General features: G+C 52.7%; 11 protein-coding genes across 11 annotated transcripts; 6 read left to right on the forward strand and 5 right to left on the reverse strand.

The window, feature by feature from the left end:
- Nucleotides 1-1,259: 1,259 nt before the first annotated feature.
- On the forward strand, nt 1,260-2,156 carry PG994_003584 (Isochorismatase hydrolase; the record flags this gene model as incomplete). Its single annotated transcript, XM_066854993.1, has 1 exon — nt 1,260-2,156. One exon carries the CDS (start codon nt 1,260-1,262, stop codon nt 2,154-2,156), a length of 897 nt encoding a protein of 298 aa, XP_066719271.1.
- A 607-nt stretch (nt 2,157-2,763) lies between these two features.
- PG994_003585 (uncharacterized protein) lies at nt 2,764-3,541 on the reverse strand (the record flags this gene model as incomplete). The annotated part of the gene is made up of 2 exons (XM_066854994.1): nt 2,764-3,227; nt 3,457-3,541. 2 exons carry the CDS (start codon nt 3,539-3,541, stop codon nt 2,764-2,766), a joined length of 549 nt encoding a protein of 182 aa, XP_066719272.1.
- Nucleotides 3,542-5,750: 2,209 nt separating this feature from the next.
- Nucleotides 5,751-6,986, reverse strand: PG994_003586 (uncharacterized protein; the record flags this gene model as incomplete). Its single annotated transcript, XM_066854995.1, has 4 exons — nt 5,751-5,843; nt 5,939-6,378; nt 6,454-6,714; nt 6,767-6,986. The coding sequence occupies 4 exons, from the start codon at nt 6,984-6,986 to the stop codon at nt 5,751-5,753; spliced, it is 1,014 nt and encodes a 337-aa protein (XP_066719273.1).
- Nucleotides 6,987-8,740: 1,754 nt separating this feature from the next.
- On the forward strand, nt 8,741-9,372 carry PG994_003587 (uncharacterized protein; the record flags this gene model as incomplete). Its single annotated transcript, XM_066854996.1, has 3 exons — nt 8,741-8,776; nt 8,842-8,973; nt 9,085-9,372. 3 exons carry the CDS (start codon nt 8,741-8,743, stop codon nt 9,370-9,372), a joined length of 456 nt encoding a protein of 151 aa, XP_066719274.1.
- A 597-nt stretch (nt 9,373-9,969) lies between these two features.
- Nucleotides 9,970-10,503, forward strand: PG994_003588 (uncharacterized protein; the record flags this gene model as incomplete). The annotated part of the gene is made up of 1 exon (XM_066854997.1): nt 9,970-10,503. The coding sequence occupies one exon, from the start codon at nt 9,970-9,972 to the stop codon at nt 10,501-10,503; it is 534 nt and encodes a 177-aa protein (XP_066719275.1).
- Nucleotides 10,504-10,591: 88 nt separating this feature from the next.
- Nucleotides 10,592-11,026, forward strand: PG994_003589 (uncharacterized protein; the record flags this gene model as incomplete). Its single annotated transcript, XM_066854998.1, has 1 exon — nt 10,592-11,026. One exon carries the CDS (start codon nt 10,592-10,594, stop codon nt 11,024-11,026), a length of 435 nt encoding a protein of 144 aa, XP_066719276.1.
- A 445-nt stretch (nt 11,027-11,471) lies between these two features.
- On the reverse strand, nt 11,472-12,021 carry PG994_003590 (dynactin arp1 p25 subunit; the record flags this gene model as incomplete). Its single annotated transcript, XM_066854999.1, has 2 exons — nt 11,472-11,791; nt 11,856-12,021. 2 exons carry the CDS (start codon nt 12,019-12,021, stop codon nt 11,472-11,474), a joined length of 486 nt encoding a protein of 161 aa, XP_066719277.1.
- A 1,131-nt stretch (nt 12,022-13,152) lies between these two features.
- PG994_003591 (uncharacterized protein) lies at nt 13,153-13,473 on the forward strand (the record flags this gene model as incomplete). The annotated part of the gene is made up of 1 exon (XM_066855000.1): nt 13,153-13,473. One exon carries the CDS (start codon nt 13,153-13,155, stop codon nt 13,471-13,473), a length of 321 nt encoding a protein of 106 aa, XP_066719278.1.
- A 532-nt stretch (nt 13,474-14,005) lies between these two features.
- On the forward strand, nt 14,006-15,095 carry PG994_003592 (uncharacterized protein; the record flags this gene model as incomplete). The annotated part of the gene is given in 5 exon segments (XM_066855001.1): nt 14,006-14,188; nt 14,304-14,370; nt 14,443-14,645; nt 14,745-14,836; nt 14,849-15,095. 5 exon segments carry the CDS (start codon nt 14,006-14,008, stop codon nt 15,093-15,095), a joined length of 792 nt encoding a protein of 263 aa, XP_066719279.1.
- Nucleotides 15,096-18,057: 2,962 nt separating this feature from the next.
- Nucleotides 18,058-18,726, reverse strand: PG994_003593 (uncharacterized protein; the record flags this gene model as incomplete). Its single annotated transcript, XM_066855002.1, has 1 exon — nt 18,058-18,726. One exon carries the CDS (start codon nt 18,724-18,726, stop codon nt 18,058-18,060), a length of 669 nt encoding a protein of 222 aa, XP_066719280.1.
- Nucleotides 18,727-20,630: 1,904 nt separating this feature from the next.
- PG994_003594 (uncharacterized protein) lies at nt 20,631-23,197 on the reverse strand (the record flags this gene model as incomplete). Its single annotated transcript, XM_066855003.1, has 5 exons — nt 20,631-21,261; nt 21,352-21,699; nt 21,761-22,083; nt 22,165-22,821; nt 23,066-23,197. The coding sequence occupies 5 exons, from the start codon at nt 23,195-23,197 to the stop codon at nt 20,631-20,633; spliced, it is 2,091 nt and encodes a 696-aa protein (XP_066719281.1).
- Between the last annotated feature and the right edge of the window lie 1,933 nt (nt 23,198-25,130).

Here is a 25,130-nt window from a genome sequence, read left to right on the forward strand (position 1 = left end):
AGGGGGGCGGTGAGGAGAAATAATGTTGCCGAGGAGCAGGCATTATTAAAGGTCTGGCTGGATCTTGACTGTCTGCCGCTAGGCGCGAGTCAAGCCTCGCATCACTGATATGACCCTGGTCTGGGGTGATATGTGCATGTACCTTGCATTACTAATGGAGCAGCGAAAACTCTAATCCACGCGGGAAGATCATGGATGATGGTTGAGTTCCTCTGTAGCATTTAGCCTATTCGGGCGTAATTGAAAGCTTGTAAAATGAAACCGCCGTCGGTGTAGAGGTTCCCGCACATTAGCCATTACGACGTGATGCACAGCCATGAGTATTGCATGAGGTCCAGCCAATAGCAGGCTCGCCTAGTTGAACTCTATTGGGAGCCGAGTACTACTTACTACGTGGTATATCATGCCGATACCATCCCCCTTTCCCCCTCCCATCATTAAATGCGGAACCACGAGTCGCACAGCAGCTAGATTTCTTCTGCAGCAGCTGTCCCCTGACATCAACTTCCGCTGCTGGAGGCCAAGATGAGGATGACTGCCTACCGCCTGTTTGCCCTATTCGTATTCCTCTTGGTATTCTCAGCCAAGGCTTGGGGTGCCTGTCTGGCTGCTGTCAAATACTGTGGCTATTGGATGGTAGGTGACTGCTGCAGGGGCAGCGGCCTCGCCGTCTCGGCACTTTCAGCGTTGATTTTGGGATGGCTATGCCGGGGCTGGTGATAGTATAGTCCAGCATCGTATATCTAGATCTAACGGTTAGTGCAAGTGCCCCTGGCTAAGCATCGTGAGTGGAGTCAAAGGGTAGCATCGTCGTGAATACTAACGGATGGAGCGGATCGAGTGTGGTATGATTTTCTCCAGTTCGACCGACTAAGAGGCGGGGGAGAGAGTACGGGGTCTCGTCCCCAACGGCTCCCTAAGCGAAACACCTAGTGACTGCCGACTTTATGGAGTCTCGGGACTGGGTGTGAAGAGAATCTGTACGTACATATTGGGCAGCTATGCCCAAATTGCCTTAGTATGTACAAGTGACAAGGACGGAAGCAGGGCTGAGAGTCCGTTGTATAAAACAAGCCTCGGCGCCTTCCATTCTATCTCTGTCTATCTCTGACCCTTTGTGATCGGCAAAGCCTATATCTCTGATAAGTTCTGTCCCGACCAAGTAGCTGAACTCAAGTGAGGTGGCCTTGTTCTCCCTTCATCAGATCAGCTCTTACCACGATACCGCGGCACATTAGTTTAATTATCATCCATCCACCATGCAGATCCTTGCCAACACTTCCCTTTTGCTGTCAGCGGCCTTCGCCTCCCTTACCATAGCCGCCCCGTTCTCACCACCCGCCCACGATCGTCGCCAAGCCTATGGCCTCGTGGGCCAGGGCTTCGAGGGCCCCGAGAAGAAGCTGGGGAACCAATATAACTACTGGACGGTTATGGCCAACGGCACCGTCGACCTGACGCGGCGGGCCACCATGCCCGTCACGGAGCCCAAGATTATCCCCATGGCCAAGGGGGCTTCGCACCCGGCCGTCGTTGTCGAGCCCCGCCGCACGGTCTTGTGCCTGGTGGACTTCCAGAACCTGTTCCTGCACCCCTCCATCACCCCCTCGGCCGCCTCCGGGCGCGCCGCGGCGAGCGGGCCCGCCGTTGACATGATCAAGTCCTTCCGGAAGGCCGGCATGAAGGTGACGTGGGTTAACTGGGGCCTGACGCAGTACGACCTGCTCACGATGCCGCCCGCCTTCATGGCCAGCTTCTCGGGCGGCACGAACCAGCCGGACAAGAGCTTCGGGAGCGAGATGGGCATGGTCCAGGACTCCCCCTTCCCGCCCGCCTCCTCCAACGGGACAATGACGACAACAAATGACAATCAGGACAACAACTCAAAAAAGATGGTCGACGCGGGCCCGATGCTCATGCGCGGCGCGTGGAACGCCCGGCCCTGGGGCGTGCTGGGCCCCATGATGGATGAGGGCGTCGCGGCGGGGACGGATCTCCTATTCCACAAGAACCGGCTCAGCGGGCTGTGGGGCGCGCAAACGCCCTTCGGGCTCTGGCTGCAGGAGAACGAGATCACGACCATCTTCTTCGGGGGCGTGAACGCGGACCAGTGCGTCTGGAGCACGCTGGTGGATGCTTACTTCAAAGGTATGTAAAAGAGAAGAGAAGAGAACGAGAAAATGCGCACTCCGCACCAACCGAAACTGGATACCAGAAGACTGACTCGCTCTTGCGTGTGCCAGGATACGATACGGTATATGTGGACGACATAAGTGCCACCATTAGCCCGGATTATACGACGCAGATGACGCGGTATAACGCGGACGGCTATGGTGAGAAATCCCACTCCCCTGAGTCGCTTTATTCCAGACACTTAACTTGCGAGTGTCTCCCTTGCTGACAAGCATTGATTCCGCAGGCTTCCTGGGGAACAGTTCAGACATCGTTGCAGCTCTGGGTTGAGCTTGGCGGTGACTACGACCGCGAGTAATCATACAGCACCCCCTAATTATTTGGCGCCTTGTGTGCAAAGTAATGCATTCTTGAGCCACGGCACATACATATGCATCAGGGCGTTGAGGCATACGAACACTCTTCCTTTATTTGTATATATTTGAAGATAGAAAGACAATATCGAATACCCCTTTTAATCTCTATAGTTGCTACCCTAGTATATCAAATCCGAATACTAAACAGCCAGCGTTTCTCCCCATTCTTGGCTCGACTCTTTCTGTCATAACTAACCCCCTTATCTTCTCCCCCTCATGAGGCAGCAGCAGCCGCAGTAGTAGCCAGCTTCCAGCACACATTGATCGCCGCCGCGTTAGCGAGCAAGTGCGCCGGGCTCCGCACCGCCGGCACGTCCGCGACGTAGGCCGGGTAGTACACGAAGACCTTGGCCAGGACGTGCAGGCCCAGCAGCCCGACGAGGTGGCCGTCACCGGGCCGTAGGCTCTGGGTCAGCGCGGCGGCGAGGGCGTAGGCCGGGAAGTTGTCCAGCAGGTTGGCGTGGGCACTATACAAACGCAGCGGGAGGCCCTCGAGCTGCGCCAGGCGCCGCCGCGGGTGCGACAGGTCCAGGCCGTCGCGCTGGGCCATGGCCTGGCCCGCGGCCGAGAGGGCGCCGCTGGCGCCGTAGCTGACGAAGAGGTACAGTGCCGAGAGGGCGGGGATCATGCCCGCGTGGCTGCTGCTGCTGTTGCCGCTGCTGCCATAGCCGTCGGCGACTGAGGGCGCACCCGGGCATCAGCGTGACGGTTTGGCGGATCAGGTATTGCAGGGCTCCGGTGCGTGCGACGTAGTCGGTGACGGGGATCAGCCCCAGGTAGGCCAGGGCGAAGATGCCCATGGAGATGCCGGAGGGGTTGGGTCTGACTTCGATGTTAGCTCTCTCGTTCTTTTTTTATCTTGAATACGGAGGAATCATGAAGGAAGATGGGCAATGTGACGTAAAACGGACGAACATGCTGTCATTGTTGGTCCCTTTTTCATCGGTTTCTCCGGGAGGCCCTTGGGTTTTGCTTGTCTGTTTCTCAGGCATGTTGAGTTTTGCACTTCTCCCAAATCTTCCAATCTTGTATGCGATGATTGATAATAAAGAAAAACCGAATGCAATTATTTATGTCTGCTTGATCAAGTATGTCTCTGGATTTCCACATGCTGAGATCCATGAGGTCAGACGCTCCATCGTTTCCCCGCAATCGGTAACGTATGTCACCCCATAACCGACACCCCTGTACAATACTAAAATGACTCACCGCTACTTTTCTTTATTACCTATTTTTTTAACTAATTTTAAAGTAATTTATCTTATTCTTTTTATATTATATTTATTTAATATTTATAACACTTTATATATAAGATAATATTACTATTATAATTTTTAACGTTATAAATAATAAATTAATATGCCGGGCCGCTTTAAATTAAGGTATATTAAAAACTACGCTAGTTAACCGCCTCTATAGAGCTAAATCGAAGCGGGAGGTTAAAGAAAGTTATTAAAGGCTCTCTTCGGTATAAGAAAAGCATCTAGTAGATTAGGTTTTAGTTTAAAAAGCCCTTAGCGTAGCACCGACGTATATATAAATTAAGGAACTAGCTCAACGGGTTTTAACCCTTAAAGGAGACTATTAACTATTCGGTAAAAATTAAATAAAAGCCTTCCTTCGACGCCACCTAGCCTTAAAAATAAAAAGGTAACGCCGAATCGACTTTTAACGCATTAATAAAGTATTAATCGAAATAATTAAGTCTTAGTTTTTAATTAAATTACGTATATTTTAAATTTAAATTATTAAACTTAAAAATAAATATAATATAAACGAGCATAGTATTTTAAAAGGTTAAAAAAGTAATAGCTTTATAATAAATAGTTTAAAATTACGTTCTATTTATTAAAAACTACCTTAAATAATTTAAAAGATGCTCGTTTACTTATTTTAAATAAGTATAATAGTTATATAATCAACAATTTTATATCCTTTTATTATTAAAATAATATTTATTTATTATTTTTACCCCTTTATTTATTACATATTCTTTAACCCTTTAATATTAAGGTTTTTACCTTTATAAAAGTGTATTATTAAAAGGAGATTAGTTTCTTAACTTTATTAACGGATTTATCCCTTATTAATAAATAAAACTTCTTTATATACTATATTAAAGCTCATAAAAAGGCTTTATCGATTTAAAATATTAAAGGTGGTTAACGTGGTAATAGTTTTTAGCACATATATATTACTAAGCCACTTATCAGCCCTTTTTTAATTAAAAATAGTAACCGAAAGTGACTAGAAGAAATAACATAAGTCTTAACTAATTAAAATAAAGCCCTCACACTTATTTAAACTCTTTTAACTAATAATATATTATAGTTAACATTAAAAAAGTATATTAATATAAAGCATTAAATTTAACACTTTTATTAATTAAATTAAAGCAACCTTATTATATAATGCTAACTATTTAAAAATACTTAAAAAGGATACCATGAAAAGGATTATTTATTAGTTAATACGGAATTATAAATCTAGTCCTTAAAAGAGAAGTTAGAGCTCGCAAGGCCTCGAAAAAAGCAAAGGGTACAGATTAACCCGAATTCGAAATTCGCATCAATTAAAAGCATACAACGTACGAGGGAGTGGCCAGACCAGGTTGAAATTGAGGACTCGGATTCTAAGATATCTACTGTATCTACAGTCGAAAGCGATTACATTATAGTCCAAAATTGAAGGAATGGTGGCCATTTAGAGTTGGTGGTCGATTTCCGCGTTCTATTTTGATGGGGTGTCGGTTATGGGGTGACATACGTTAGTCAGCCGCCACAACCAACATCCCGAACTACCCGAGGCACCCTTGTGGTGCCTCTCCGAGCTCCGCGCAGCTGATTGCGTATTCATAGTACTAGTACAACTCCGAGAAGAGAAAAGAGATCACGAGACTTAAATCTCGGAAACAGAGCAGGCGCCGACGTGTTCTCCGGGTTTTGGTTGTACAAAGTTACAAATAACCGCCCGAGTATACGTTTTAATATTTATTTCTTCGTCATCAACGGTAAAGGGACTAATCGGGCTGGGGAAAGAGTTGGCATTAACCAGGAGCAGCTGCCGATAGGGGCCAACATGCAAGGCCGTACAACCTCCCCATAGCGAGAAGCGCGTGGCTAGTAAAGTATATACAAGAAATCAACCATCCAGAAACTCTTACTCTTATTCCGTCATTGGATCCTCTTTTCTTTGAATACTCTACGAAAGAGCCTGAACAATGGCACCGTAGGCCGCCTTTTCGTTGTAACTGCCATCGAACAACGTCGGGTTCTCGTCGCTGCGCCATGATTGCTGAATTCACCCCACCACAAGGTTAGCGAATTGTACGGGAAACAAATATCATGTCACGTTCAAGCAATTGCAAAGACGGAAAGAAAGGGGCTTACCGTGTCTGTAACACCCCAAACAGTGATCCCCACGCACTTCTCCACCGCAAGGCAAGCATTGGTGACGGCCACGTAGTCGTTCGCCGCGGCGCCGGCGATGTCGAGCTCGGTGATGGCGACCTCGGATACGCCCGAGCCGGCGAGGGCCTCGAGCGCGCCCTGGGTGCCCGACGAGGCGCCGGCGCCGAGGTGGGACTGGGTGCCGATGCCGTCGATGGGCACGCCCGCGGCCAGCCACTTCTTGACGTGGGCGACCATGCCGTTGGTCAATTTCGCGTAGCTCGCGCTGTCGAGGTTGTAGTCGTTGATGTACAGCTTGGCCGCCGGGTCCGCCGCGCGCGCCGCCTCGAACGCGATGCGCACGAAGTCCTCGCCCAGCACGTTGGACCAGACCGAGGGCGGAGGGAGCCGTCTTCGCTGAAGATTTCGTTGACGACGTCCTGCACAGCAGGAGTTAGTACGGAGAGGCTTATATAAGGAAGGAGGGAAGGTGGAGGCGGAGGCGGAGTGCTTACCCAGGCGTAGACTTTGCCCTTGTACTGTCCCACAACACCGTTGATGTGGTCTTGCAGGACCGTCGTGAGCTCGGCAGGGTCGCTGATCTGCTGCACCCACTGCGGGATCTGGGAGTGCCAGAGCAGGGGTGTGGCCGCGGATCAGCATGCCGTTGGACGTGGCGAAGTTGGCGACCTGGTCCGAGCCGGAGAAGCTGAAGCTTCCGCGCGAGGGCTCAGTGGCGTCCCATTTCACTTGCGGCGGACCGTTAGCAGCGCCCCCTATACATAATACTTCCCGATGAGAGAAAGAGTCGGGATGGGTACTACTCACTGGAGTTCTCTGCGGTCAGCTGGCCGAAGCCGGCCTTGAGGATGTCGGTGGTCTGCGAGTTGCCCAGGCTCTGGGGGTCGGCGATGTTGCCGTAGTAGAGCTTGCCCTTGGCCTTGAAGAGGTCGTTGATGCTCTGCGAGGGTGCCGCACGGCCCACAACGGCGGGCGCGGCGAGGATCCCTGCGGGGCCGAGGAGGCAGGCAATGGTGGTGGCCTTCATGTTGGAGATGGGTCTGTTGTGGTGTGATGCTGCTATGGGACGGAATATGAGACGAACTCTAAGCTTTCCGAAAACACAAACTCAACACGGGACGTTGCTTAATTGTTTGGAACACGGGATGGTGGTAAACTCTCACTGTTCGAACGTAGAACGAGCGTGGTCGGGTCTTTATATGAGTGCGAATCATTGTGAGGCGCCTGCCCTTATTGATGCCTTGACATAACTTCAGGATCAGGCGGCTACGGCTTTGCCACGATTATTTGTCCGGACGGTACACTTGGGTCTGCGATCCTTATTCCGCGAATCAGGGGCTGCTTGCGCCTGACCAGCCCTTGCTGTTTATCCCGCTACCAAAGTTTTACGTAGCGGCAACGACCAGGTTTAACCTGGGGATCAGCTACACGCGGGGAGAACCAGAGGGGAGTGACTGTGTACTGTATGCGCGCCAAAGAAGCAACTCGTGGCTGATGACGAGGGTTACACTCGGGTTGACAGAACCGGGGCGGGCAGCGGGTGACTCTCATTCAGTCGGTCTCGGCGCCGATCGTTGCTTGTCTGAAACGCCGAGGCGCGCATTGCAGTTTTCGCGCCAGTAGCAGCACCCCAACTCGGCGGATCCGATCTCTGAACCTGGTTGGGGGCCAGTGTCTTCTAAAGTGCCAAGAGTACCGCTTGGAGTAATGATGATTCAACAATTGTTAATCAATTGCCGGAGTCGGAGTCGGCAGGGTTCAACACCTTCCGTGCTCCGGATTCATTTCAACACCGGCCGGGGCACCAGGCACAGCAAATCTCCCTTGACCCGGACACGCGACGGAAGAATCACCATCCACGTCTGGTGCAGTGTACACAAAGGAACTTCGGTCCACACAATTTACAGGACCATCTTGGCACCATGCAATTCCGTTCTTCGCTGTACCCCTACCCCGTATGGTGAACCCCTCGCTCGCTGACTCTAAGAGGGTGGTTAATTCTGTCATGGCCGAACAACGACCTATCCCCTTGAGTCCCAAGTACACCAATAGAAGTGGGCAAGTTTTTAACCAATCGATAATCGTGCACACCACGTGATCATGTCAATACGTCCCTTTTAGTGATCTGTGCGACCAATGAGATATTACTGATTAGGACCCATTTCTATTGGTGTACCTGGGACTCAAGGGGGATAGTCTTAAGTCTGTAGAGACAGCTCTGCCCATAACCAAACCGGTAATTATGTATGTCTAATGTCAAGATCTGATCTATTGAGAGCTTCTAGAGTAGTATTTTCTGGCTTGCACCCCTGTGGATGCCGTAATGCGCGTGCATGGGTTAGCTCCCAGGTCGGTAAGAATGAGGTAAACCGCAACCATGAGGGAATAAGATATACTGGCATTTTGACTCAAATCATTTTGACGATCCCGTCATTGCTCGATTTGGTCTTCTGTTTTCGTTCCTTCAGTTCAAGTTCCCCGTCTTCCGCGGGGGCTCAGTTGGGGAGACCGGGGGCTACGCTCGGATAGCGCATCCCCCGATACGACATAACCCCGTGTTTCATCTTCGACACGCGCCACATCTTTGGCCGCGTAGATTGGAAACATGGACGACGACGTTAAATTTGACTTCAACATCACCGCCAAACATTTGCGTCAAGATAAGCTTTCGTCAAGAGATAATTGCCCAAAACCAGCAGCCTCCTTACTTCCATCAGCCCCTAAATCTTTGTTCCACGACACCCGGTCTACCCCTGTCTGTCCATTCGCAACACAATCATCATGGGTGGCTTTGACAAAAACTTCACCTTCTTTACAGTAAGCAGACGCCCCTCTACTAATCTCCCCTGCCGTAACTCGAGGCTAACGAAACATCTCATCAGGTGCCTGCTGCGTTTGTGCTTCTCTTCCTCCCGAAGTTCTACAGCTTCTCCCTGGGCCTAAAGTATCTGGATCCCGCCGACCCACGGAAATACCAGCCCGCGGTGCTCAAGGCGGATGACCTAGACGATAGGGTGGGTTGCCCTCCTAACCCCTCTCAAGCTCCCACATACAACGGAAGCCGTGAAAGAGGTTCTCTTCTGGCCTGGTGACTGACTCCTTTTCTTTGCTTTTTGGCTTTCTAGACTAAAGCCCGCATCCTGCGCGCCGAAGCCGCGTTTGCCAACGGGCTCGAGACACTCGCTTTCTATGCCGCCGCCGTGGCCGCTGTCAACGTGCAAGGCGTGAATCCCGTCGCGGCCAACATCCTGTCTTTGCTTTACCTGGCGAGCCGCGTTGTGTATAACGTCGTTTACGTGGTGTTGCAGGACAACCCCCGATGGGCTCTGGTGAGGAGCATGACGTGGTTCTCAGGCATCGGCATCATCTTCGCCATGTTCTTTACGGCCGGTACCGCTGCGCAGTATAAATAAGGACTATCATGACTATCATTAGATACTGAATCGCGAGAATTTTATCATTCACCTTGGCATATAAGGACGAAGTGCAACCTGAAATAGCTCCAAGTAACCCTTGATATCATGACACTATATCAAGAAGCCTGCTGCCTCGTGGCGCCCCCATGTGCGGATCAACGCGGCCAAGAGGGGTGCGCAATGTTTGCTTTGATGAGGGTGAAATACGACGTCGTATCATAGCCAATAGCATACTAAACCCCTATGAGTTTTTTCCGAGTGCTAAATCCTCTCCCTTCTTTTCCCTTCTCACGTCCCTATCTTTCTGATTGTTTCAGCCTCAAGTTCTGACTTGTCCCATCGCAACCAATGAAGCTGCTGCCCAACCGAGGATGGGAAGGGGAAATGGCAAGAGAATGCGAAAGAGGGGTTAAGTAGAGGCGGGAAATGAACCAGGATAGGAAGGTGGTACTTATGATTATAAATAGGCCGTTATTCTCTATATCTTTAGGAACTTAATTATACTACGAGCATGTTATTTAATCACTACTAATCTGACCAGAGAACTTCAGCAAGGCCTTGAGAGCTTACGGCAGGTCTTTCAGGTCTTTCAAGATGAAGAGAACTATCAGTTGGGTTATCGTACAACTCTGCGCTTTTGCCACCGCAGTATCATCCGTGTCCACAAAACCAGCACCAAGAGGAACACACAAAATCATAATCGACACCGATTTCAACACCATTGGCGATGACGGCCAAGTCCTAGCCATGGCCGCCCAGCTGCACAAGAGCAAGGTGGTGGATATACTCGGCGTGACCGTAGTGACAGGCAACCAGTGGCTGGCGCAGGGCGTCTCCGACGCCCTCAAGGCCGTCGAGCGGCTCGGCATCGAGCAAGACGTGGGCGTCTACGCCGGCGCCCACGAGCCCTTCCTCCACACCTACGCGGCGCACCAGCTGGAGAAGCAGCGGTTCGGCAACGGCACCCAGTACGTGGGCGCGTACGGGACACCGCCGCCCCCTTTGGGCCGGGCCGCGAGGAGGCGCTCGTGGCCCCGCCCGACGGCTTCGCCACGCACACGGCGCCGCGCCGACGGAGCGCGGCCCAGTTCATCCTGGACGCGGTGCGCGAGCACCCGCACCAGGTGACCGTCCTGGCCATCGGCCCGCTGACCAACCTCGCGCTCGCCCTGCGGCTGGACCCGACCGTCGCGCCGCGGCTGCGGGCGTCGCCGTCATGGGCGGCCAGCTGTACGCCGCGGGCAACTCCTACAACGGCGCGGGCGAGACCAACTGGTGGCTAGACCCGGAGTCGGCACGCGCCGTGCTGCGCGCGCCCATTCCCAACAAGATACTGCACCCCCTGGACCTGACCGACACGGTCCGCCTCACCAACGCGACCTACGACCGCGTCGGCGGCCACGAGCCTGCCACGCCCATCACGACCCTGTTCCGCGATCTGGTGGAGCGCTGGCCCTACGCCTACGACGCCGTGGCGCTCGCGTCGCTGGCAGACCCGGGCCTGCGCCGTGACGTGCGCGCGCTGTACGTCGACGTCAGCTGCGCGTTCGAGGACGAGACCTACGGGAAGGGGCTGGTGTGGACGGAGGATCCGTACCCGGGCACCGGGCTGGAGACGGCCGCTTCTGTGGTCTTCTCCGTCGACAGATGACCGCTTCGTCGAGCTCTATGTGGACTTGCTTACTCGGCCGATACTCTTATAGAGCCGAACGAGGAAGTGGATGCACACGCGGATTGGTTTCTTTTTCTTTCGTATTTAATGATGGCCTTTGCTATTATTCTATATAGCCCCTGTAGGCCGTTCCTAGAAGACAAAGGCAAAAAGTATATTGCTAGCCAAGAGGAAAATGGCATATAGCTTGAGGCAAAGAGCAGAATCCGCACCGGCAGTAGTTACTGTCGGACTTGTACTAGGTCGGGACTTTTTAACTTGTTAGTCTGGTTCCTTTTTTGGGATGTACTTTCAAGGGTGTTACTGACGCTGTTGCCGGCTTCGGTGGTTGCCGATGAGCTGGGCGACGCAACACCCGTTGATGTACCTGAGGCAGAGGAGACAGTGGATGACTCGACTGTAGTGGAAGTTGTGGCAGTCGGTGTTACCTCGCCGGTGGTCGACGAGGAAGCCGAGGTGGCACTTGTCTCCTTCGGGGTCGGAAGCCCTTGGGTGCTGTCGTGGATGGATTCGCCGCACTGGCGCTCTTGGCAGCGGGGATCGACAGTGGCACATCGGTGGTCTTTTCGGTGCTAGGCGTAGTGGGCAGCACGCATGAGCTCGCTGTCTTGGAGAGGGCGCTGCCGTAGTACATCCAGATGTCGTAGTTGTCGGGGCCAGCACAAGAGAGGCAAACAGCGTAGTCAGTCAAGAAGGTCTTGTCGTAGCAAGGGTCCTCGCCCCGAGAGGCAATGATTGACTGGCCTAAATGACATGTATTAGGATCGGTGCCTTTTCGTTATGATGCAGCATGTTTGAGGCCAAGAACAGAACTTGCCGCAATTATCGTGACAGTTGTATGCTGGTGTGCCAGGCTCTGGCATCTGCTGGCGCTTGGCGAAGTGAGCAGCTAGTTCGTTGCTGTGCACGTACAAGCCGTCTGTGACTGCCGCAGCCGCAAGCGAGGAGAGAACGAGAGCTCTGATAGTATACATTGTGAAACGTATGGTACCAGCTTAATTGAAAGTTTAGCCGTATAACAACAACCCAAGGAGTTAAGGAGGGGATATTGGGGTTAGAAAATGTATTCTGTGTGCTATGGACCTAATAAAATGACTTGGGGAGCAATTGGTTGTTATAAACAGTGTACACTTTGGGGTTAGAATGCTCATGCAACGAAGACCATACCATCACTCGGTCCCGATTCTCGGTAAACGAGGTTGGCAATGTCGTAACAATTCGAAAGTAAACATCAGCCCAGAGTGCATGAACTGGTGGGTTTGTGCGAAAACACTGCATGGGAGAAAATCGATCGTGCACTGACTTGACCAACAGAGTGCGTAACTCTGATGGGAATAGTGTGGCTAGCTGCTCACCATCATCCGGCGCTCCCCCGATCTTCTACGAGGTGACTATGTGTGGCATGGTTCTTCCTGAGGAGTCTGACAGCCAGTATCCTTATTGGCTAAGTAACTAGTCTAGAGCCGACTGGTACGGTGGTATTGGAGCTAGCCTGCGGGAAACCGGTCTCGGCCTCCGCGGCTCCGCGGCATGGAGGTCTTTGGCGAACGCTCTGCTGACTCTCTGGCTGCCTGGAAGAGTTTTTCCATAGATGGTACTCTGGAGATGTAGGCATGATGTTGGGCCGATACTCGGACCCGGACGTACTAGGGTCTGACCATCATGATGCAATGCAACGTGGTGTTACCTTAGTTCGGGGTTGGGAGTGCCTCGTTATCTCTCGGATCAAAAGTGGGACAAGTGATCCCGGATGAATCTGATAAGATGGTTTTGATAAATTGGCTTGGCATTACATATTCTACCCATAATGCAACTTAGTCGTGGTTTACTTCTTCTCCCTCTTCGCTGTCTGAATCTTCTACGAGGATCTCGTCATCATAGACTGCGGGCCGCAGTACATCTTGAAAGTAGGGCAGGGCCCCCTTGTCCCATTTCTGCAATTCGGAATACTGAGTAGCAACTGGTTTGTCGAGAAGCTTGTTGCGACGCAGTTGATACACCTGTCCAGCTTTGCGAATCTGGTAAACGGGCTGGTCGATCTTGAACTGGCAGCGTAGGCATTCAGACGGAAGCTGTGCGTCAGCACCAGCATCAACAACATCGCCATGATTGGCATCATCGTCTTTTGGTGTCGGGGGCAGGCAAACGTCGAAGCAGAAGTAGGCGTGGTTGCGGCGGAGCTGAATCACGAGGAGTTGCTTGGTGAAGACGGGAACAGCAGGATCACCGCCGAGATCTCGCACCAGTGCCTGGCAAGCCTTGTCGGCCAGTTCCTCGGCCCAGACCTTGACATGCTTCGGCCGGCGGGACTCTTGGTTGTACCGCTTTTTACAGAGGCACCGAACGGGATGGCCGGCTTCCAGAGCCGCGCGCGATTCCTCGTCGGGCTGGATAACGAGCATGATGCGAGGTTGAAGTTGAGTTAGAGTTGGGCTGATGTGGGGGAGTTAGGCCGGCATGGAAGGAAAGAATGACGGCTCAGGCCTGGGCCTCGCCAATGGGACGACTTCGGCAAGTACCCAGGTATAGATAGAGGGGTAGCTGTTTGCCTATTTGCCTGTTTGCGCTAAGGTGGAAGGGGTGACGGGGCACTCCGGGTCTCCGACCCCGGACGCCGGGGTCTAACGGTATGGTATCCCTGTCTAATATCGAGACAATCAACTGTTGGTCAGGAGTCGGGGTTCCATGGTCATACGAGGAGAGAGTCCTAAGTAGTAGACCATCTTGGCGTGATAGTGTGAGTAGTGGGAACATCGACAGAGGTTAACTCGAGCAAGTATGCCTGCTTTAAGCGAATTCCACCGTTTCCGATTACGGCCTTGTAGTTTCTTGAACCATTGCCACTCACTTCTCACCTACATAGTAATGCGGATCATGCTGGGCTTGTCATAAAATTTCACTCAACCCCTGACTTGAACTTTCTCTGCTATTTGAAGTCAACCTGTCTTGGACATCATCATGTACTCTGCCACGATTCTGACGGTGCTAGCGTCGACCTGCGTTCGACGGACTATGGCTCAGCAGTTCCACGGGCGGGGAGCCGAGGGCACCGATATGGGTCCCGCCGCCTTTCTATGGCCTCATGACCGTCCATGGAGTGCAGCTACTGACAATATCAGCCCCTACGGTAGCACCATGGGCGTAACAAACCGGACGACTTTCCCCCTTTGAGTAAGTGAAGAGATCGGTGCAACGACTTAATTATGCCAGCTACCAAGAAACCACCCGCTAACCACCGTTGCATCCGAAAGCCCAGGGCGAGGTAGCATTATCTATTGCCGACGAAGTATATCAGGTGGCATTCAAAATCGCATACGACAATGGTATTTCCAACACCACACAACGGACCTACCCTCATCTCACGTATGTGTACTGCACTGATCAATATAAAACAGAAGCTCGGGCACAGAGTGACTTCGCCCAGCAAGCCGTCAGCAATGTTATAGAGATCGAACCAGGACACCAGTGCTACAAGATCGCCCCCATCCCCGAATCGGTCAAGGCTGGAAGCAACGCTACCATCCAGCTCGAGTACTGGGCTTCCGACGCAAAAGAGCAAGGTGGTGCAAAGCAGAGCTTTTTCGCCTGCGCTGATTTCGTACGTGCCCTTCTGTCCCTTGTTTAACTATACACAGAAATAATAAGCCATCCTCGTCGTGGGCACCGCTAACACCAGACACCCACATGTGTAATACAGACATTCGTCGAGGCCAAGGACTTCACTCTGAGCGTGCCCTGCTTCAACGTGACCGCCTCCGACTTCAGCCTGGCCGGTCCCTCTGGCTCCTCGTAGCCCAAGAGCCCGATTGATGAGGGCGGCGCCTCCACCACTGCCTCCTCTGTGGCCTCGACAGGAGGCGGGCTCACGGCCGGCGAGAAGCCTGGCATCGCCGTAGGTACCATCGTCGGTTCTTTCGCCCTTGTCGGCATCCTGGCTTTCGCGCTCCTACGCAAGAAGGGAGTCCAGCAGCAGGCTGATGTCGAAAGCCCAGCACGCCAGGGTGCCCATAAGGGGGTCACTGGTGCGATGTCTGAGCGCTCCGCTTGATATGTAGATTGATTGATAAGCTAATATGTCTTATTAGTTTCCACTCAATTCTGAGACACAAAAACTTGTCAACTCTCCCTGCTATCGAGTTCTGTCCGTCGGCTAGCCAGGATCAGAGGTGGCAGGTTTGTAGTAGAGGGAGAGGACCCATGAATGATAGGATCATCACAAGTAGATGAATATTGGCAATGTATTTTTATGAACTTTAATGCAGGCCAAGCTATTTAGGTAATTAACTCTTCATGTATACAGCTAGGGAGATTGTCCTTCGATCTGTGTATCGTGACGTGCTATTCTGTAGAACAGATCTGGCGAACATGTGCTCTGATGATTTATATACCTGGTCATACTTTCAATACACACAAGGCCCGAGAGCGAGAGATTCAGGGAGTCCCACCAGCAGCGGCACTTATTAAGGGGCACCGATTTGGTCGAAATCAGGCGATTCCCCATGAAAAGAACAGCAATCCATCATCTTCTGATCTACGTCCAACAACGATGAGTTATCTACTCTCCGCTTTAGTAGGCTACAACACAACCAGTAGTATGCGGGACCGTCCGGATGTACTCCGACCACTGGCGAGTTTGTGTCTGTACCAGAGGAGCTCCGATAATCCTAAGCTACAAGAAGCGCGGGATGATATCTAAGCCATTGAGAAACATTTCGAGAGACAACCCATCCTTACTCCGCAAATCATGTACGAATACGTAATCTCCACGGACTTCTTTCAGAAACAAACATATGCTCTCGGTTAGAATATCTTCTACAAGGTCTCGTCCACGGGAATGCCATAGGAGAAAAGGCTCTATCTAATGTACGCAGGAACCAACCATCGATCACCCGTACACTTGAACAAAGTCTGCCAACGCTTCAAATTTACATTTGGTATGTAATCAACGTGGGCTCAAAATTTGATCGACATTTAAAATCTCAAGCGTCTAATATATTCGATTCAGGGGTATATCAGACGTCTACGAGGCATTATTCGGTCCGTTAACTGTAGCAAAATCTTGAACTGAAGTTCAATAATCTATTCATACCAGCCTAGCCGCGCCCGGACCTGGGGACTAAACCATTATCCGTAACGCTTGCGATGACCAGGGCGAAGAAGGCGGAGACGGAGGCGAGGAGTGAATAGGACGCAAAGTTCCTGAACTCGTTTCGCGGCTATCCGGCGGGCCATGCTTTCCCCCTTCACTTGTCAATACCGGTGTTGACCCCTGCACGCTGGTGATTAAGTATAGAGCTGGTTCCAGAACCATGGGCAGTCGTGACACAGGTTGAGCGTATGGACATCTATATCCTTTTGGGGAGAGGCTGGCAAGTCGGATGCTGCGGCCTGGTTTGAAAAAAACGGATAGATGTACCGTGGTGGCACGGGCCACGAATAACAAAAGGCAGATGTTTCGGTAACTGCGGTTGGTTGTCGTCGAGAGCCGATCACTGACGAGGTAGGGCGCGACTACTAAGCCCTGCAGGGTGAGGATGGCCGGACTCAGCTCCACCAACAACGGTCGTCATTTGCCTACGAATCTTGGCGCGAAAGTCCACAATTCGGAAGTCGGCGTCGGCAGTCGTCGAGTGTGGCCGACGACCCCTTTCCCCACGAGCCCGGTCCATAGGATCCTAGCTAGCCCACCTCCACCCAAAATTCTGGCATATTCCGTCTGCTGTGCCAATCTCTCCCATTAAAGATTGGCAGGCAAGTTGTTCCACCAATGAGAGCCGGGGCATAAGGAATATCGTCTCTCGGCCTTCGTGTTAACAACAAGGGAAAGTGTATTACATTAAAAAAAAGGAAAAAAAGCAAATAGGTAGGATCCATCAGCATGGGTGTGGGCGGGCCATTGTCAGCAATCCTCGGCCGAGAGATTTCAACCCCCATACATGATACGGGATAGGCCTCCAACCGGGTTAGTTGGAAAGTACTGTACGCTTATCTGCCATGCGAGACTAACGTTGACAACCCCGGGAGAGGTCCAGACCCAGCCCTAGGGTAGCATTCCCTTCCCGGAGCGGTAGGACGACAGGGCGATCCTGTCTCCCCGGTCGGCGCTACCAGTGTATGCATGATAGGTCCCCTAGTGGTAGCGAAGTCGTATCCCGAGTGCTTATCCCGGCGCGCATGTGAAACGATGGGTGGGGGGGGGGGCGCGCATCGAGCCATCGCCGATGCGGGCTGCTCAGAAAGCTAGCAATCATAATGACTGTTGGGCCATCGTGCGAGATGCAAAACATTGGGTGGGAGATCGCTTCGTAACCGGTGTGGCGAGTCATCACTTAACGCCGATTGTCACATATCAACTGTCATCCGCCATGGTGCAAGAACCGGCCACCCCCTATATGTGCGATAATAACGCTGAGGAGGAGGATGGTAGTGTCTACATTAACGATCTACGCACTAGGAGGAACATCAAACTCATACTCTCCCCGCGGATTACTAGTTCCAGGTATACGATACCCGCCGTGGTGATGTTGACTCAAAATCTCCATGTGGGAGAGAGGCCCACACCACCTCTCGCCCGCTAGCATTGTCTCTTCCTCCCCAGGCACCAGGCCCTTTCTAAAATTCAGTAGTAATAGTTGCCATGTTATAGGGGGCTCCACCCGCTCTCCTCCCTCTTCGTGTTCCAAGAAGGAATGCTACCACGTTTGCTCTCGTTGCTTTTGCTTTGCTGCCTGCTATCTCCCGATACCGCTAGTCCCAGAGGCAGCTCCGATGATGATGAATTTGTTTACTTCCGAGGGCTATGTGCTATGTACGTCTGAGGTGCGTAGCGCCGCGTCCGTTATGGGACATGGGAAGGTGAGAGTTGCTCAGTCTATTAAAATCTGCACCTCCTGCTCGTTAGAGAGCGAGGGCTGACTTCAGCTTGATGAACCTGCCCACGTTTCGCTTGACAAAGGAGATCCTCCGATTTCCGCCTGGCTCCCTGGAGGGGGAGCCGCTTATCCATGTGTTTACGATTCAGATGGCCCTTGAGGCTGGCTGCGTAGTAGAGACGCCGTTAGTGTTGGGTCGCTGTTGAGAGCGGCTGGGGTTGCTGTGTCGCTGTCAGGAGCGGCGTAGGGGTTGAGGGTTTTCACCATCCATTCGAAGTCACGGAAGCCTTTCTCCCCGAGTATCCATTTGGCTGGGTCCTCGTTTCCTGGGATGTTCTCTCGTAGCTTCGCTGCCACAAGAGGGCAGTTCATGGCGTGGCCTGGGGTCCTGTCTGCTCCGCATTTGCACTTCTTTGCGCGTTCCGGGTGACCGAACCTCCAGTGATAGGGGTCGAAGTCGCCGTGTCCGGAGCGCTCAGCGAGGAGGCGGTGGAGGGTTGTGCGTGTGAGGGAGAGTTCCTTGGGGTGTCCTCTCCAGGGTAGCTCCCATTCTTTATACGAGACTGGTTGGTTCCTGGCCCAGTACTCGTCTACTTTGTGCTGTCTGAGTTTCCTGTTCGTCGCGCGGACGTGGGAGAGTGTGGGGAGGCGGTGGTTTTCCGGATACAGGGTAACCGTGTTGACTTGGTTGTTTGGGGGAGGGTTGGGTGGGAGTGAGAGGTTGATGTCTGGGTGGGAGTGTGGGGGTACTCCTTTGCTCCCGAGTCCGGCCTCGGCGTCCGCAGCTTCGTTTCCTTGGATGTTCATGTGGCCTGGTGACCACTGTACTGACCAGTCTTGGAGTTTCTCGACGTTGTCCCGGAAGCGGATTTGTACCGCTTGGGAAGTTGTCGGAGGGGTGGCGGGTGATGCGTTGGATGACGCCGGTGTTGTCGATGCAGAAGTGGAAGACGCCGGGGGGCCGGGTGAGGGCCCACTCCGACGCTCGCCACGCTCCGTGAGACTCGCCGTCGTAAACTTCCGCGTCCCGGAGGGTGCCGTGTTGTTGGTAGATTTGTTCGCCCCGTTGGTAGGCAACAACCCCCCACCCCGTATGCTCGGCTTTGGAGCCGTCGGTGTAGATGATTGTGTGCTCGGGGGAACGTGTTCAAGCCACTGGTGGTGGAATTTGGTCGCCGCTGGTTTGTCGGAGAGTAGACGTGGGAGTGGTTTGGTCCGCCATCGTCGAGTGAGGATGACGGGCCGTTCCGCTGGTGGGGTGAGGAGTGCCGTGCGTTGGAGTCTTGTGGATTTGTCTACGGGGGGCCGGGTCGTAGGTCGTCCTCCGCCGTGTGTCGCCGGAGGTGGGGCCGTGAGGCGTTTGGTGAGGGGGGTGGAGCGGGTCCAGGGATCGGAGTCTCATGGAGACCCGGAGTCTGATTTGTTCCAGTATCACCTTAGCCGGGGGGATGCCGGATTCCCGGTGGAGGACGGGGATGGGGGTGGTTTTCCAGACCGGGAGGATGGCTCGTGTCAGGGTCCTTATGGCCCGGTCGAGTCGGGTTACGAGGCCTTCCACTTTGCAGCTTACGATCTGGCCGCCCACCCTGGCGCTAGGCTTGAGGAGCCCTGTCCACCAGACGGAGGCAGCTCCGAACCACCAAGGTCCGCAAGAACTGATGAATAGCGGCAGTGGTGTTCGGACTATTTACACCTCTGTTTTCTGCTGTAAGCACCGTAATAATGCGCGACCAGGGCATGGTATTGTATGTGATCGCATTGTACTTCCGCCACCTCTTCCGAACTCTCTGCACCTGGCAGATCACTCATTAGACAGGGGGGATGGGCTAATCCAGGAAGAGCCAAGCTCTGCTTACACCTGTGCATTCGCGACGTCAATCACCCGGTCGATCAACAAGCCCAACCCCCTCTTTGACAAGGACTTACTAGTGCTCGCCTACTTGAGGTGGGTTATCCCAAGCCTGGCTGCCTGGGCTTTGGCAGACCGTCGCCACCGTCTAGGCCGCTAACTGCTTACATAACTTGACTGTGTATATCCCTGCTCGAGCCCCTGGCTTAAACGCGCCGTCACTGGTCCTGGGAGTATAGAGATAACGAAGGAGACATATAGTAAGACAAGATTGCGTGCAGGTGTGCCGGGGTTTGATTGCACATACCTAAATGGCTGCTACGATAGCTGCATTTGTCTTGCAGAGTTTTCCTGGCATGAACCGTAAATCTGTAAGCCAGAGGTTAGCATTGAGTTTCACTGTGATTAAGCTGCAACATTCGTTCAGAAGAGACCTCAGGTGAAAACTCGGACTGCGAATGTTTCGCTCTTAAATATGATCCCGGGTCACCTCAACTTTTGGTATTGTTGTAAGCTATTTCAAGTAGTTCTATGGAAATTGGTACCAGCTGTATGCAACTGTTCTGTTATTAAGTCGTTATATTTTTGACAGAGAACCCGTAGTGAAACCAAGTCCTTAGCCCTCGCGCGGGTGTAAGGGAGCTGCCTCCTTCGTGTATAATATCAGCTCCCATCACACCAATCCATCCGACAGTTGTTGAAGTCTGTGCACACGTCGCTGGCCGGCGTTGCGTAGAGGTCGGAGCCTACCACCGAGCTGCCCTGTGCCGAGCTTTCGTAATCACGTTCGCTATCGGTCTTGTTTTCATAGTGATCGTCGTCGTCGTCGTCGTCGTCTTCTTCGTCTTCGGTTGCTGTCGTATTAGTAAACTCGTCGAATTGGTACCAGGTCCTCGAGCTGCGAGACCAGTTTGTGAGCCCGCGCAGCCCCCATGTTAACGACGGCAAGTTCGAAGTTGACAACTATCTGCGTTCGAGCCGTCGCCCAGGTGGTGGAGGACGTCGTTTTCGTCCCAGGGAGCGAAGAGTGCTGTTGTTTTCCGCGCTCCCGGAATTGCTGCAAAATCTTGCGTGCTTTGGCGGCCCGAATGAGGCGGCTTTCGAGGGCCATGTACAGGAGACCCTGCGCGATGGGCATGGCGAGCGCGTGCTGGAGGTACGCGTCCTGAAAGAAGCACATGCAAATATCAAAGTAGAGTCGCTGCTCGAGTCGCTGGCTCTTTGTCATGCTGGCAATGTTTGCCCCGGAACCAGCACCTGCGATGGCGCTGCCCAACTGCACGTATCCAGCGTAGGCAAAGCAGGAGAATAGCTTGCCCGAGTGTCGAGAGTCGAGGTGTTGGAGTACGATGTGCTTCATCTGGTTGATCGAGGCCTCGTATATGGCGCTGGGGGAGCTATCGGCCGAGGTAAAGACCCGCAGCTTCTGGTGTCGCTGTGGACCTTGGAGAAAAGGGCGGAAGAGGGTAAGGATAATAGTGTGAAGGTACATACTGTGTCCGGCGTTAGATACACGCATAGGAATAGGAAGGAATAATGTGAGACTTCTCAACCCGTCCTAAAGAGAAGTAAGGTGGGCTTACTGAAAAAATAGAGTGTTGCTTGACGTGCCCTGTTCCAGTCTTTGGAGTTCCGGTCCTAGTGTCGCGGCCCATTCGAGAAGCTTTGTATACTTGCTTTCGGCAAATGCAAGAGAGACTCTTTCAGCGAGGGGTTTCTGCCGATCAATGGAGTATACGGCTGCTATCTCTTGAGCGAGAGCCCAGAGCGTGCACAGTGCTGGGAAGGCGCAGCCCATCCAATGTGGGAGAGAATGTGCAGGCCAGTCGTAGTTTACTGCAGTTCCGCGTCTGTTCTCGTGATGTTCGCCGGGGATTGGTAGGATCGGAGGATACTCGATGGCTTGTTCCTCATAGAAAAGGGTATGCATACTGTGATGATTAGCGGCCAGAACAATGTATACCAAGCGATGGCGGCACAATAATTACGCACCTCAGCCAGTTGTATAAGCCCCAAGCCGCCTGTGCAGATGCGACTTTCATATACGAAGGCATGTTGTTGAAGTGGTCCCGGTGACCTTTCTCATCAGTAACCCCGAATAACTTTATACGCTCGCCTATCTGGCGGCTGAGTTGCCGTGTTTCGAGAGCCAGGTCCTCATGACATTGTAATCTACACACCGAGCTGAAGATCGCGAGGGCAGAGGAGTTAGGTAGACGATCCAACATGCGCTCCGCTCGGTAGAGCGTCTCCGCTTCCTGGAAGAACGCGTGACCCAACGCTGACGCCCGCGAGTCGATGGCAGCGCACGTATACTATAACCATGAACAGCACGTTAGTTACTACGCTCACAACGGCCGGGTTGTAATTAGATGGGCCACGGAGAGAGAACCTACGCAGGCTTGGGAGAGTAAGGAGCTAACGAGAAACGGGCTGCAGAAGGTGATTTCCAGGTGGACAAGATCGTGGAGAAATAGATCAGCATCGAAGAAAGCATAGACAGGGTGGTCGACCTCCAAGTAGGAGGAAATGACGGTAGCAGCAAAATCGTTGCTGATGGGCACGCTCGTCCAATAGTCGATCTGCAAGCGGTGCAGGCGCTCATCGATATAAGACGGGGGCCTTGCTGGTCTCGGAGACGGGGCACTGGCAAGTTGATGAAAAGAGCCTAGTCGTCTGTTCAAGGCCGCCGTTAGGCTACCCAGGGGATCGGTCGACCCAGTTTGCCCTTGCAGGAGGGTAGCTGGGCTGCTCGAGAATGAGCCTTCGGCGTCAAGGAAGTGTTGTTGGTCTAGGCCGGTCTTGAATATGGGGATGGTGAAACGAGGTTGAGGGTCAATAGTGGCGAGCGGAATCGGAGAGAGTGCAGGATAGGCTATTTGATAGCGAGCAGTCAACTCGTCGAACCCGAGATCCACCCGGGAGAGGGAATGAAGACTACCAGCCACGCTCGTGTCTGTTGAAGAACGTCTCCCTTGCAGTGTTTCGAGCTCGCCTCTAGCACTAGCAAGATAGGCCAGGGGTTCGGGGGCTGCTTTGAGGTCGCGCAGGACCTGGACGATGTTCCCTTCCGGAGTTGCGGATAGCAAGTTCACTAGCTCGACATGACTATCGAGACAAGACTGCAACTCCTGTACTCGTTGCTTCAAACGCTCCCCGGAGGTGCTGTATCGGCATGGTAACAGCTTTCTGGTGCATTTGGAACAAGACGGGCGTTTGCCGTCGCACTAAAGCCCAGGCTATCAGATCTGCTCCAGGATGTCCGAGGGTTCGTTAATGCTTTGTGAAGCTACTTACAGCGGTCTTTCTGGTCCGGCAGGTCTCACAGGCGATCTTGGGTGTTGGTTTCTTCTTGAGATGAGGCGGCGATGTCGGATCGGGACAAAGGTGGCCATAGGCAGGGCGTGGTGCAAGAGCCTTATACGACATGGTGTTTTCCGCTATCGGCCTAATCCCATTTGAGAGTCAAATGCTGTCTGTGGTATGGGGGAGAAGTGATACTTACCTTGGTGGTTACCGATGGTTATACGGTTTGTATGTGTTCAACTACAAAGAGGTTGGGCTGTCACGAGACGGATCATGCATCAAGGTGCAGCCGGTCTTTTCATCTTGCCATTCGCAACTGCTGTCAAGGCTCAAGTGGAATAGACCAGACTATATAACCCAAATGCGTATTTGTTTCCGAAGTGGACGGTGGACGGATGTTTGCTCAAAGTGCGACGTTGCATACGGGTGTTGGTGGAGATGGAGGAGGAGAGGAGCAAAAGCCATTACAAGGCCGTGATCCATGGTTGGAAGCCTGGGTAGGACTCGTCGTATCGGAATAGCAGGAAGCTCAAGGGGGACGATGAATGATCTATCATCGATCCTTCCCAAGTTGGTCTCCCTCATGCCGGTGAGACACTGCGTGGCGGGACTAGTGAACTCTAGCTTTCTTTTTGGTCTTGTTGGAAAGTGGTAAGGTGGACGGACAAGATCAGAAAGCAGACGCGACTGCCCGCCAGCTGGCAAGGGGGCGGAATTCTATCCCGTCATTGCCCTACGCATGGTCAACGACAGACAAGTGATGCGACCGGCCTTATGCACGGCAGGTTGATCAGCCCGACGGGGCTGGTATCCCCTTCCCCTGGACAGCCATCTGTATGTAACTCAACTGCGTAAACGAGAAGAAAAAAGCAAAAGTAGCGAGAGAGGGGTAGAACGGTAGTGGGGATGCCTTCGTATGTATATCTTATTTGACGCATTTGGATGGCGTCACGTGGCAGCCATGTTGTCTGATTGGTTCCAGAGGATGCCCCAGCCCATGTTGGCGGAATTGGGTGTCCAGGGTGAGTGCAAGGGGGATTACAGGGGATTGCAGGGAATTGCAGGGGGGCTACAGGACATCCAGCCAGCCCATCAGTAAGCCCATCAACGCCTGTCATCGGTGTCAAATCTGTCAACCCTGTCAGAGACGAGCAACCCTGTCAGCATCAGTCAGCGCTAGATCACCATAATGATTTGATACACATATGATGTCCCTTCCAAGCTTCTTTTCTTTTTCAGTCGCCAGAGGCGTTACCAACGTTGGTAGCGGCTGCAAGGATCGACATACCACGGAATATTTTTCTATCCGCGGAATGGCACAGTCGGCACATATGCCCTGCGCTTCGCAGGTAGCCAAAGAAGATTAGCCCGACCGCGGGTGGCGTCTTGCTCCACTCTTAAGCTATTGTTCCACTGCATCGTGGCCGACAGATAGCTGTTCTAGGGACCCAACCCGAGGTTCTAGCTGCTTACCGAAGCTGGCTGGCAATTCAGCTTCGAAATATGGAGCCGGGAAGCCTCAATTGGTAAGTAGCGAAGACGCGTCTGCTTGTTGGATGTATTTGTCGGTAAATAGTGAAGGTTCAGCCGGTGGGATGGAGGCAATATGTGAGGTAGTCACCGTGCACATGGGTACACCGAGCAGACTTTTCCCAGGCCCGCCTATTTTACGTACAGTACCTGGTAAGGTCTGATGGGGACCCCATCCAGGCCCCAGCAAGGGATCCTATAGATAAGTCTGCTACATCTGGTAGCAATGGCTTGACTTTGATGTGGATTATTCTAACGAAGGTGACCTGCTGCGAATTTGTTGCTCCCGCCCCAGCATAAAAATGCCGTGCGCCGGAGATCCCTATCTGCGGATGTTGCTGACAATGGACATGGTCTGCATAACAGCACCTGTTCGCCCACCCTAGATAACTAACCACATGTATCTCTTTCCAGGATCTGCCAATAAGTCTCTCCCGGGGAGCCCTCCTTGACCGCTGATTGGGACCGACAGCAAAAGGGGTGGCCGGGTAGTTCTCGTGTACCATCATATCATGCTCCCGGTGGG

The sequence above is a fragment of the Apiospora phragmitis genome (genome assembly GCF_038363925.1).
Source record: "Apiospora phragmitis strain CBS 135458 chromosome Unknown utg000004l:1.0-3135199.0:1.0-3139288.0, whole genome shotgun sequence".
In the NCBI taxonomy this organism is placed as follows: Eukaryota; Fungi; Ascomycota; class Sordariomycetes; order Amphisphaeriales; family Apiosporaceae; genus Apiospora; species Apiospora phragmitis.